Source organism: Stigmatopora nigra, chromosome 14 (genome assembly GCF_051989575.1).
Source record: "Stigmatopora nigra isolate UIUO_SnigA chromosome 14, RoL_Snig_1.1, whole genome shotgun sequence".
In the NCBI taxonomy this organism is placed as follows: Eukaryota; Metazoa; Chordata; class Actinopteri; order Syngnathiformes; family Syngnathidae; genus Stigmatopora; species Stigmatopora nigra.
Genome location: NC_135521.1, coordinates 8,855,628 through 8,869,648, shown reverse-complemented (window position 1 = coordinate 8,869,648; position 14,021 = coordinate 8,855,628). Strand labels below are relative to the sequence as shown.

At 44.0% G+C, this 14,021-nt stretch overlaps 1 protein-coding gene across 4 annotated transcripts in view; it reads right to left on the bottom strand.

Annotated features, from left to right (window-relative positions):
• The window catches only part of ebf1a (EBF transcription factor 1a), a 58,862-nt gene that overhangs the window by 40,553 nt on the left and 4,288 nt on the right, over positions 1-14,021 (bottom strand). For all 4 annotated transcript variants that reach the window (XM_077732807.1, XM_077732806.1, XM_077732808.1 and 1 more), the window contains exons 5-6: positions 13,944-14,017; positions 12,615-12,683 (exon numbers count right to left, since the gene is read on the bottom strand). In XM_077732807.1, coding sequence (XP_077588933.1) covers positions 12,615-12,683; positions 13,944-14,017 — 143 coding nt within the window. The remainder of the gene's footprint in view (positions 1-12,614; positions 12,684-13,943; positions 14,018-14,021) is intronic.

The following is a 14,021-nucleotide window of genomic DNA, read 5'->3' as shown; positions in this document are numbered from 1 at the left end:
TACATAAATGCCATATCAAGAGAACAGTAGAGAAAATAGAAGGTTGAATTGCTCAAGTAATGTCCATTTCTTTCCTTTTCAGGTGAGTTAAGTATGACAGAATTGAACACCGACATATAAGATGAATTGTGACTCACTTTTGCAAGCAGTAGAATTTCTGTTAAATGAATATCACCCTACATGGGTGTGTGTATTTATGCACACGGTTTCAGAGATGCTGAGGGGCAGGGTTACATTTATTAAGCATGCACTCCTAAACCACTGTAAAATGTTTTGACATGAAAAATACATCCCAGAAGCAACCACACACTCCAGGAAAACACCAATTTACATCGTCGCTTGTTATTTATTTAGCACGCCAAGCTCTTGAAGGTATGTGTGCGTGCATGTGTGTGTTACTTTTCACCATCTCGTTCTGAAATACCTCACTAACTACTCGGCAACGTCGGTGCCTCGGAGCTAAAAGTGACAAGCCGTCAATTGTGCTTCGATTAAAAAAAAAAAGAAACTTCTCGTTGTCTGCGCGCATGTCTTCCACTCTCTGATGTTGGTTTGATCAAAGAAGCAGCACTTTGGTAAAAATAGGAAGACACCATGCTGCTACACAGACTGATGAACGACGGCCAGACTTTCTGCAAAAACACAATTTCTTTCCCTCATCTGTCCATCTCTGTCTTTCTCATTATCTCCTACGTTTTCTCTCATAGTAGTCAAGCTTCCTATATATACAGCCAGCAGGTAAGTAATGTCTTGTGTAGTTTTATAGAGGAAAAGCATGTCTTGAAGGCTATAACGCCACTGTAAAGCATTTCTTTTTTTTTCATAAGCAGAGGAAGTGACTGGTAGGAGGGATAAAAGCGAGAAGCACACCAGCAGCAAGACAGAATATGATAGAAAAATGCCCCATGCTTGTGTTTCATCTCATCTTAGCAGGTTCACCTCGCGGTGAAATTCCTCAAACGCACCTTCAGTCATCATTGACGGAGGGGGGCTCCAGAGAACAGGGATGAGGGGGAAAACCGACAAAGTAAGCAAGAGGGGCGAAGGGTGGGGGGACTTGTGCACGGCAGGTGGGTCTTTCTGTGGCTAATTCTCAGGGTGTGGGAAAGCGGAGCACCTAACACAGGTTGGCCTGGTTTCTGTAATGAGTTTGATTCTTCTCTCTGCCTGCTAAGTCTCACTGGGGACCGAAACTGCATAATAACATCTTACACCCGCCCGCGCGTACACATGCACGCTCGCAGGTCTATGGGGAGCTAATTATTCTCACCTGTGTTAATTATTGCTGTAAGCCAATCAGTGGACTCTGTGCTAATTAGGCAGCGTTAGGTCTGATTAGTGTTTTGCAGCAGGCTCTCTCAAACTGTTATCCACCATACTAGTGCCCTCAGGCGAGAGAGGAGAACAGGTGGATGCTTGCCCGCCGTGCATGTGTTCGTTCGTCTGTGTGGTTGTGTGGCCATTTTTCCTGGTAAATAAGTGAAGGACAGATTGGATTTACCATAAAATAAAAGTTGGATCAACTACATTGAAACTTGGTATGAACAAAGCGACTTGTGCTGTCAATTTGCTCTCAGTTAATTGGCCCTAGTTTCGGGTCATTTTGTTTTATCTGGACAAACAGCCCCGCTGCCCTTTAAGTTAATGAGGGATGATCCAGGATCAGTTCTGTCACTAATGGCTGCCTTTGCCAGAATAACCTCACGGATTGATCCACACATCACACATGTAACCTTTGTTCTGACCCGGGAGTCCCATTGTTTTCGTGATTGTGTGCGAAAATTGTTTTTTTTCCTTTGCAAAAACAAAGAAGCGGGATCTAAAGTTTAAAGTGGGGTTACTACAGATTCTCCCACCCAACTGAAAAGGAGAATAAAAAAGGAAAAGCAGAAGAAACAAAGAAAGCTAGAGGAAACCTTCCTCTTATGACACGATTGATTTTCCTTCAGATGCTTGAGCCTGTCACTACTGAACACTTGGTCCACCATTCCTCCTCCTTCACAAACACGCACACATGCAGTCACATGCACAAACTCTGTGCCCTGACCTCCACGTGTGCCTGCTGGTCCATACTGGGTCTAATGACACGGGGCCTCCCACCGATCGATACTAGGCTGTCACTCAGGTGGCAAGCCCACACACATAAACACATCACAAAGTCACACCACACACACACGGATACACAAGGCAGGGTGTATATACACACACGTGGGGTCAGGTGTGCGTTTGCGCATTTGTGTATGCTGGAAGCGACGCTTTCTACAACCTCAGCAGATACCATCCTCCACACACACATACACACAAACAGTATACTAGGGCCATATTCACTCCCCTCAGCCATTTTCTCCCTCGCCACCATCGTCAGGGTCCTGATGTAATATTGATGAGTGAGGGTGGAGGCTCCATAAAAAAGTGATAGGTCCTTGCGATTGTGAATTACAAATTGTCATCGATTTAACGTCAATTACCACATACATGGAAATGCTCTCAGACAAATAAAAAAGGGGACACACAAGCTTGTGTGTGAGTGTTGGGGAGGGGGCGGGGGTTCACTGGCACACCCTCTTGACTAACTGATTCCTTTTCATTTGGCACCATCACTTCCTGTGTCTTTTTCTTCTTTCCTCCACCTCCTCCTTAACTGTTTCAAGCACTCATCCTCCTCTCTCCGTATACATCTCAAGTGGTACTTAAAAAAGCAGACTGGGGTGCGAGCCAAACAATTCACGCTGGGCTTGTGTTTGTGTGTTTACTCTCAGTGGCAGCGCACAATGTTGAAAAAAAAAGTAAATAAATATTTTTAAAAAAAATGCTAAATCTTACATTCAAGGTAAAATAACGACTGCTGTGGTTGCCAGAAAAGTGTCGTTTAAAAAAAAGGAACGGGGAAAAAAATGAAAACTATAAATAGTTTACTGTTAAATGAATGCAAGTGGACCGCTTCAACCCGGGATGTTACCGTGGCAATCAAACATGCTGACTACCACTCGAACTACAGCCACTTTTTAAGCTTTTAAGGAGTAAAGTTTTCCTAACCTTTGACATTCACAACACTCCTATACAGAGACTTCCGTAGCTTAGCTTGACTGCCAAGAGGAGAATAAGGACGTAATGAGGTCACCACCACCAGGACAATTTACAAATATATTTCAGTTTCTCTTTTTTTCATTCAAAAATATACCAGCAAATCTGCAGTTTCTGTTGTGTTTAGTTGAATTTGACAGTTTCCACGTTTGGGAAAATTCATAAATCCAATGTTTTAGTATTTTTTTAACAGTGCTGCTAAAAACTATTTCTCAAACAAAACTTGACAAATCATCCTAAATTCCCTTAAAAATTCCCAGCCAAGAAAATAATAAACAAAACTCCCAAATGCATAGCGTTTGGGAAAACTAGGGTAAAAAAAATGCATTTGTTTGTCTTTGTTGAATCACTAATTATAGTTTAGCACAATAGAGGGCAGATTCAGGCTAATTCACCATTAGGCCGTTTGGTGTTTATTAAACTTTTATAATGTGATCACTCTGATAAGGCCACAATTGTTTCCCAGGGCGTGTGTGATTACAGTGTTGTACCTTTCTGTCCTTTTATAATGGTTCCTGGCGAGTGTGTGTCCATGTGTTGTATGTGTGTGCGTGTCTTGGAGCATGTGGAGCCGTGTTTTCCATTTCTCATTAGAATGGCAGAGACTCCTGCTGCAGGGTCAATGCGCGGGGAGAGGCGTGTGTGTATGTGTGTGTATGTGCGTGCGTATGTGTGTGTTCGAGGGGGAGTGGGGCGGTAATGAGAGCAGGAACATAATACTACGGCGTCCATTAATGCTCGGAGGCAGTGACATTAGGCATACTTAACTAATAGAGCCAGTCTCTGCAATTACCCACTGTTATCTCTGCAGCTTTAGAGAGAAACCGGCTTTAATAAATGTTTGTAGTAATGTGATAAATGCCAGGTTTGCTCATTTGTAATCAACACTGCAGGACTGCGAGGGGGAAACGGGCACATCTAATTGTTTTCCTTTGGATTCCATAATGGTTGTTCTTCTTTTTCCCCAGAGCCTTTTTTCTACAGGTACATCTCCCTCTGTGTGGCTGGTGAATCCTCCCCATGTCTATGTGTAGGAGCTCAGCGGTCTACCATTACAAGCGTCCCCCTGTCAAAAAGAAAGAAGCAGACACTCGCCATCACGTCCCTGCCTCCGCTTTTCTCCCGCTCCCTCGTCTACTTTCATCCCCGCCCGCATCAGAGGCGCCATCGTGATTGTTCGTGTAAACATCTTGTCACACTAACAGAGGCGTCATGACAGAAGAGAGACGCGCTTCATTAACGCCAACGCTTGCAAGTTTGTCTCCGTGTTTGAATGCGGGAGGAATGGAAACCCTTGGCGGGGAGGCATGAGGGAGACGGGGATTATCTAGGGTCAGGATCGGGATCTTTCAATCTACAAATTAGATACGATTGAAGGATTTCACTGGAGCTTTTGCTATGGCCATGCTTGAGTAACTTTTAACGAAGGAATGGGTGATCACTTGCTGAAAAACACAGTATAAAAGTATGAACGAAAGGCTGTTTGAAAAAGTGCTTCTAAAGTTTTGAAAATATCATGAAAACAATAATGATGAATGAATAATAATGTTTTGTGTTCTCATTAAATCCAAATACTTATTGCTTAACCCATCAATAGAGCTACATTATGTATATTTACACCCATAAGAGCAATCAGTATTATACAAATATCTTCATGAACTTGATAGGTCATGACTTTTATGTAATCTTATTTGTTGGCGCTACGGGTGGTCTTAGGAGGACTTGCACCCAATCACTTGAGGCGTGATGTCTAAAATTAAACAAACATTTTCAAACAAATTTGAATGGCCAATAAGCAACAGCCTCTCACACCCTGACTCTATTAATGTGTGTAGTCAGGCCACAGCAAAAGACAAATATGTGAATTTTAAATGTGTTTTCGTTTGTTGCTTGCTATTTTTTATCAAAATATGTTTGGTTTGTTTTTTTACAGACTTTTCCTTCTATCTTTTTCAGATAAACAATTTAACATGTTATGTCTTAGTGTCGTTGCCAAGTATACAAAAATTGTAAGATATGGCAGCATGTCATTACATTACCTCGAGTAGATTGCATGCAAATGCTATGCCCCGTAGGTGCTGGGAGCACCCAAAAAAAGCAGGCTGATGAAATGTTTGAAAGGATCAAATCTCTCTGCGGGATTGTCATCGCTGCGTCTCTTCATTACTGATCTTTCTGCTACAATATTTAACTCACTGCCATTGACAGCAATAGACAAATGAACTAAGACTCAGTAAGGTGATGTTTTGCAAAACATTATTATTGAAAGCTTCTATCCTTTACATGATGTGAGTTTTCTATTGATCTTGTTCAAACAGTTTGAAAAATCCCAACATCATTGTTCGGCTAAAAGTAAATACAAGAAAATCAATGTTTTTCATTGGACAGCAATACATGTATGTTTTGCTCTCAGCACTGGGACAATAATACTTTGTGTATTTTTACATGCTAACATCTTTGCCTGGGAGTTTTGTGTATTAGTGAAGACAATAGCCAGAGGAAGAGAGCGAGGGAGTGGCGTATCAGAGGCAGAGGAGGATACCGGCGAACGCTCCACTGTTAATTGTTTTCCCCAAAAAGGCTGCGAAGGTCTCCGTGTTTGAACTGAATGTCACCTCATGTAAATCAAGGCCCCTATGCAGGAGAAGCCAATAACTGGGATAATTACCGTGACTCACCCCCGCACCACACGCGGGAACCGACAAAGACGCGAGGAAGGGTGTTCAAAAGCGGGAAGACTCCGCGTGTGATTACCCCCCGCCCCACCAAAAAAAAAAAAAAAAAAAAAAGAAAGGAGTTATGAGTGGGAGGACCAAAGAAAAACACATCGTCAAAAGGGGCAGAGAGCAAGAGTGGAGGAGAGACACACGGGTGGCAGTCAGTATGGCGAACACAAGGAGGAGCGAACGCTCCTCTCAGCGAGGTCAAGCCGCTCAGCAAACAAACAAACAAGTGCAGACACAAAAGGGCTGAGGCAATGTAAAACAACAAAGTGTCTCAGTCAATTGCCTACGCCTTACTTTGTCTCCCTCATCAGTTACATAAACACAAACAAAGGCCTCGAAAATTTGAGCTGGGCTTTTTGAAGAAAAAACAGTGACAGGAGCAAGGTCTCGTTTGTCCATGATTAATGCAAAGCTTTCAAAAAAAATGGAGAATATATTAAGAAGGAAAGAATGTGTACATTCCTTTGATGAATGTTGCCGTTGACCATAATTGTGTGGTTGCGGACGTGCCTGCTCTAGGTATTAATTATTTCTCTTGAAGAATTGTTTACCTCAACAATGCAGCATATATTATTCCAGATCACTGTCTTAAAAAGACAGATAAAAACACGGTATAAATGACCTTGATGCCAATGACGGTTCCTCAAAGACTATAAAAAAGGTACATTTCTTAGATCTTTGGACAATGTTTCATTATTTATTTTATGATGGGGGGCCAGATTGCCCAGCTCTAGTCTAATAATGGAGAAAACATTGGTTTAGTCAGTTAAAACCATGCACATGACCACCAATATACGCGGAATGAACTTTTTCTGTGACATTGACGAAAATAAATGTCCCCTAATATGGCTCTTTTTACTTAAATTCCAGACTCATCTGCATAAAACTGGATGCACGAACACCCAAAAAACTGGATTGGGCGTCTACCACCATCAAGGAAAGCCAATGAGACCAGAAATGACAAATCTGAAAAAGAGCTTCCCAATGTTGTTTCGTTGCCTTACACCGATGTAGCTGTACATACATAGCCCCCCCCCCACACCACCTCCCTAATCCCAGCATCGACACCCCCTCTCCACCTCCCCTATACCGGGCAGGTCTTCCTTCCATTGTGGCGTGTGAAACTGAGAGCTATGCTGACAACGGCTAGCCAACGATCCATTCTTCCTGAGCAGATTGATGAAAAACAATCAACAGACTATACATTGCGTTTAAGCACAGCGGGTCAACACGGCACTCATCCTGGACACCTGGTTTTACATCCTGGGCTACGACGCTGAGGTAACCCTCCCTGGAAGAGGGGCCGAGATGGAGGCGGCCTAGTAGGAAATGAGACGCCAGCTCTGGGGGTATCGAGTTGGCATGAGACGAACAGTCTGTGTTCTCACTTAGCGGGAGTAAACAATGCATCATTGGGCCCGAGATTGGGCTGTGTATACATGTGTGTGTGTAAGACAGAAGGCGGGATCAGGGTTTGCATGCAGCTCAGTGACACACTGCCGCTGAGTCTTTTCTATTACAGGCCCAAACAGACAGTCGTGTAACACATTGGCCATGAGAGCGCACTTAAGCAGTCCTCTGACTGTCTACAGGCATCAGCAGTGAGAAAACAAAGCTTTGCTCCTACAACACACACACACACACAGGGACGAGTATACCATCACACTGAGAGGCACACACTTGTGCTCTTCACGCCTCATTTGAAAAGCAAATTGAGCGCATCTTCTAGGGCATGGACTAAGTCCTGGAAAATGTTACTCTTTCATCACTTACACACACACACAGGCACATAGGGCCTTTTGCACGGTAAATATATCTTCATTCTATTTATCTCCCCTTCTGTCTCTATCTCCCGGGCCTGCAATTTCCGCACCAAAAATGTCTTTCAGAGAAGTAGAACGCTACTCATTTGGAGCGCCTCTGGCTGGCCAAAGCCTGTCATTCCAGGACACAACAAATTCTGGCACGATGACCAAGGAGAGCGGCAGGTCAAGGAGGGAAAGTAAACAATAATGACCAAGCAGTTTGGGGAGAAATGTAAGCTACTTGCTGCCCAGTTTGGCTGTTATGACATTTGTAAATTGCCTTTTATGAGCGCTAATAAAGTGTTTGTTACCTGCCTTCAGCTGGAGGGGATTACTTTTACAACCTACAAAGTGCCATAGCATCATCAACACAACATGGAAATAAACAGACATTCTTATGTCTAGTTTACACTTCTACTTTTAAATCTAAAGTAAGCTCCCCTACTGTTTCCTAGTCCCAAAGCAGCTTTTGAAATTGATGTCTCATATATGGAAAAAAACGAAACCAACACACAAATGCTGTGTTTTTCCCCCTCTTTGCAAGTGAAAGCACAGCAGTTGTTGGGGGTTACAGTGCTGCGGTGAGAGAGAAAAAAAGAGGCAGCCCTGTTTTAGAGACTCCTCGACCTCCAAACTCTCTGCTGTCAATCATCCCAGCCGTCCGTCCCCTGGGGCCGCGCTTTCTTCCAACCCTGAGGGGGGAAACCACTGCAGGGAAGAAAGAACACAGCCAAACAGATGCAGGGAACTGCAGGTCAAAATGTATTTGTGTATGTGGGTGTTTATAGTCATGGCTGTGGATTCATAAGGGTCTACATGTTTCTATGCATATTTGGGAATGAGCTTATCTATCTGCCAGTGAGAACTCTCTGGATACATTGGTTCTCTTATTAGAAAAGCCAACACCTGAGGGAGGGGACTTTTGCATATCGATGAGGCAGTAAGTCAGCCTCTTTGGCCCAAAGCCTCACACAAGCAGCTTGAAGCCAAGCCTTTGAAATGCCCCACAAATGTCTACTGCTGTTGACCCCAAAACCTGCAAAAAAAATGCAATGGTCTACTAACCAAAGTCAAGTACAAAAACAGCAGCCTACCCCGCACTGATCTCTTCAAAAAGACTCTCTTTTAGCAATAAACTGACTCAAAAACGCATTTCTAAAAGTTTTTTTTTTTTTTTTAAATGGTGACATGATATCACGGTCATCCTTGATGGTCACATGCATCTTTTCACTTTCTTGTTGGCAAAATCGCGGATGTGAAAGTGAAACTAAGCTGCAGGAAGGAAAAGGCATAGCCAGTAAAGCACATTTGCATCAAATGCAAATTAGAAGCAAGCTAATGGCTGGACAGGTGCAGACTGGGCCTCTAAATGACACAAATTCGCCAGCGTGTGCGCTCGGAAACGCACACGCGCATGGACACACAAATGAGACGGATGAATTAAACATGGGTGGGCTCGGCTTGGGGGGCTGGCTGAGCTGACATAAAGTCAATGAAATACATTATTCACAAGCGCACGTTAGCTCAGCCAAGGCAACACATGAACTCTCACCTCAGGAAGTGCATCCAAACAAGGACCAAAACAATGAGGGGCTTCCCCACTAAAGGGAGACAATTAGCAGAAGAGTGACAAACACAAGCTTGCAAAACAACATTTTCAAAACATGCCCAACTCCCTGGAGGATTCCCGCCTCGCGCGTTTGTCGCCAGGAGAGTGAAGCTGCAAAGAGGTGATCAAAAAATCTGGTACTCGCCACTCGGCTCCAATAGCAGAACAGGAAACCGCCATGACATCATCCTCCCCGGGAGGAGCACTTCCTGCCCGACATTCTTCACTCAAGACACACACACACTCGCCAGGAAATGGCCTCTATCACCACACACACTCCCAGGGAAACGAGCAACATGGAGGCCGATGCAAAAAAGGCACGGACGCGCACGCGAGGAAATGGGCCACATCAACACCGTGCTGCAGGAGCGTGCGCAAACACAAACAGCCATGAGCACACACTTGAAAACAGCAATCAACCTGAAATAACATTGCCTTTGCATGTAAACACGGTCACCTCAAAACACACACACCAAAACATGGTAAGGAGAAGGATGCGCGGACGGTTTTTAGGGTAGCCACGCATCCAGTTTTATGCAGATCAGTTTGGGATTTTAAGTCCATCACAGCCTCAAGTGGGATACTTATTTGTCCTCTGTTTTGGAGTAGCATCTGAACACAACACACTACGTTCAATGCATTGAGATCACGCAATGTTTAATCAGAAATTATTATTAATTATGCAATTTCAGATCCACATTTGAAGCCCTAATTGTTGAACTTTGTCGTATCTTATTTTACGTTGCCAAAACACTTTGGAGTGTTAAAAAAGTTAGAAAAATCCCACTTTCTCCCTGAAAACGTTTCATATTGTTACTGATCTATATCAACTGAAATTATTATATCCGTTATCTTGTAATAATCTTAAATCACACAAAGTGCTTCTCTTCTGTGCGGTGGAAATGACCTCCCTATCTATGGGCAGTTTTAGGATGGCCTTTATGTCCTATGGATACTTATCTCTAGCCGCAGAGGGGGGGAAAGCCCATTTGGGGGACTCCCTGCGGAAAGCCTACGGGAACTGGATGGGCAAAAAAGGGACACAGGTGGCGCGAGGCAGCGAGCAGAGCTGACAGATTAGTCTGCAATCAAATGCTCGCAGCCGGTTCAGGAAAGAGCAGGAAAGGGATTGACAGAAACTATGCAAAGAGATAGCAAAGGTGTCCACGGGTGAGGGGGAGATGTGTTCATGATGTTGGGCCCATCCAAGCAAAGCACAAAGTGACTGGCAGTGTCTGCATACAATTAACCCTGCGCTAAGCAGGACTGATGAGGAGAGCTGAAAGTGGAGGTGAAGGGGTTAAGGGCTCCCCCTCATATTATCCTGTTTCTATAAGAGGCTAAAGTGGACCACGTTTCCCTGGGGAAGACAGAGAGAGGCACACAGAAGCATCTCACCTATCGTCACCGCGTCCTCTGACACACCTTTGCCAAGGTATACCAATTCACTTTAAACGGAACTTCTTAACTCGTTGGCTACCATGACAGCGACAGATGCCCGATCATTCTCCCACTGGAAAGTTAAAACAAGTTTCTTGCTAAAGGTCCAAATAAGTTGAAAAGGAATGGACGGGTTGTGGCGTCAATGGCTGGCAGTGAGTTTACAAATGTGTACAAGATGTTTCTTAGTGAAAATTATGTATACCCAAAGTGATATGTTCACTGTACTGATTTGTTCTCCTAACAATCAAATAAGTTTCTCATTAGTTGCCTTTATTTTTCCTCATTCCTGCGGTTTTGCTGCCATGGCCTGTTTCTCCAATCTTAACGAGAGAGAGCTAATTAGGCAATAAGACCCATTACTCTTTCACAAGAGTTTGAGCTAGCCCAGCTAATTAGGGCTGTAAAATCTAATCATCTCTGCGAACAGAAGTGAACTAACGAGCCCTTATTTAACGAACTAAATAACTTCAAGGGTAGAGAGGGGCTGCTGATGGTATTTCTTTATGAATTTGGAGGGAGGGGGGCTCACGTTAATTGAGTCAGCTTCAGCGTCACAGTTGTTTGTTTGATTATGAATCCCTCATTACAAATGCCAGGATGCTAAATGAGCAAATGTATAAACATGCATCCTCTCAAATTTTCATTTCGGGTGACCAGTCGCACACCCCGAATCACACTCCTAACACCTGACCCAATTTCCTATGGAGGAAGCGTGTTCGTCGAAGAGGAAAGCGGAGATAAGGCGTTTTGTTTTGTTTTTTTCTCCCCTTACGCCTGCTCTAATTTGTTGCCGCTTGAACGTGGCCTTGGCACACCTGAGCCATTAAGCGTCAGGGGAAGAAAATCCACCGAGCGACCATGGCACGCTCCATCTGGGAAAGTCGCCTATTCAGCTTCTTTATAGATGCCACTGCTCCAAACATATCGGTGGATAAATGAATACACGCAGTTACAGTGATGAGAAATGCAACAAGTACGGGCGCATAAAAACCAAAATGGTTGCGGCAAAGAGTGATGGGCAGGCATGTTTTAAAAGCCATGTGGTTGGGTGCAGCTGTCTCAGGGAGCACTGAGGTGAGGCCTTCCACTTCACTGGAGCGGAACCAGTGTGGCGCCCACACACACACACACACACACACACACACACACAAACACGGAAGCCATACATACACAGGTAAAAGAGTAGCTTTTGACAGAGCAGCAGTGAGAACAGGACAGCTGTGTTCATCAGATAGCACAGGTCACTGCCTCATTAACACACACATACTCTTGTACATGACGACTCGACATATACACTCAAGTAGCAAATGATTTTTTTTTCACCTGGTCACAAAGAGCAAAGTGCTTGACTTTTATGCTTTCTTAAAGTTAGCAATGATGATTAAACATCAAGATAAAATACTTATATAGGAATAATCACCTTAGGACGTCAAACAACAGAGGTCAGATTGTCTCCATGCAAAGGTTTTCCTATTTCTTTCCTTTTTCTACAAAGTGCAAATCACGTGAGCTGCTGCATTAATCATTGGACGTTTATGACGAGAGGAGGACCACCGCACGCTCGAAGAAAAAGTGCAAGGGGTGCGAGCTAAGAACAACAAGATGTCTTGGGTTGGTGAACATTTATCAAGCAATAGTTGAGCTGTAGCTCTAACTGCTCATCAGCTAAGTCATCACCCAAACCACTCAAACATTATGTGTGACCACACATGAAGGAGTCGAAACACACACACACATACACACATGCATACTGGTGGTATTTACTGCTGCTACACGCATCTTGCTCACACAGATTATAACTGCTGAAAAGTAAACAAGCGAGTGTTCCGCTTCCCTCTAAACCAATCACACATCTCCGCCTTGTGACATTTTCTCTGGATGTTTTTTTTGATTCATCAAATGTCAACACGCGACACGTCTTCCCCGCACGGGTCAAACTTTGCCTACCTGTCGATGATCACCGGGTCAGATGGGGTCTCGTTCCTGTTTCCACAACTCTTCTTATCACAGCATCGACTGTGGGGTGACAAGAGGGCAGTTAGCCAATGAAATGTAAAGAATGGACAGAAATAATCATGTGTGACTTGAAATGTGGAAGAAAATGAAGCGATAAGGGCCTGAGACTTTTTTTTTTTTTACATTAAAGGTATCAACAGGGTACTTTGGGCCACAGTTGGTAGACATGCCAAGGCAGTGTGCTTGACTCAAACTGGATAGAAACTTCAATCACACTCGGGGACTCAGGTTAGCTCCATTTCTGTCAGACATCACACGAACAGACATCTCACGTTCTCTATTTTTCCTCCTCAGAGCTCGTCCCCTCCCTCTATCCCGCCTCGTTCTTTCTCTGCCTCAGAAGTGGGTCACAGAGTGGTCCCACTGGACCTGGGGAGTAGTGCATGCTGGGTAAAAAGGGGGTTGCATACTGATGTGACGAGTCCATTTTCCAATGATTTGACTGAAGCACAATGTAACAGTGTGTTGGGGTGGCACTCGTCTCCTAAAAAACAAAAAAATACACCTATTCCGTACCTATACTTATTTTTTTCTGGCCAGTTCTGCAATGCGTCTGCACATTTACAGGTCTATGTGTACCTATGATGATGTGAGGTGGAGAAATACACAAAAGAGAATGGGGAGCGAGATTGACCCTCCCCCTACTTTCTTGTGTCCCCCAGGACAGGAGGCTTGCAGAGCCAGATCAGATTTCTGATCTGGGGCCGTTTCCTGCAGCATATGAAAACAAGTGGTCTAAATTGCCTTGTGTGATAACCAGGAAGCGCCACAGGCCATTTATTTCGACTTGTAAGTCGACATACAGTATTTTTAGATGGTCATCGGCTGTGTGTGATACCTTTATTGTTATGTGACAAGGGGTCTGCTTGTTGGAGTGTGTGTGAGGGTGTATTTTAACGCGCAGTCTGAGCGTGGCCTCGTCGCTGCATAGCTCACTGTCAGGACGATGCAAAGCGTGAATGTAACGCACACTAAGGAGGATGAGTTTGAGTAATGAGCTTTTCCTTGTCCTAATTAGTTGAACATGAGAAGGATACACACACACACACACACACACACGTATATTCTCACACCCCTACTAACAGAAATAGGCCAGGGCCAATCTTCTCAACCCACTTTGAAGAAAATGATAAGATTTCTAGAGTAATTTAGCACTGCTCTTCCTATCTTTGCCCTCATTGAACTCCAACAGAGACACTGTCAGTTTTTTTTTTTTTTAAATCAGGCTGAATATGGACAAAAATAACATTTGCATCTTACCTGCACATGATCTCATGGGTCAGCAGAACCCGGCACATTTCTGGATTTTTATCCTGGCCTTCATAGACGATCGCCTAG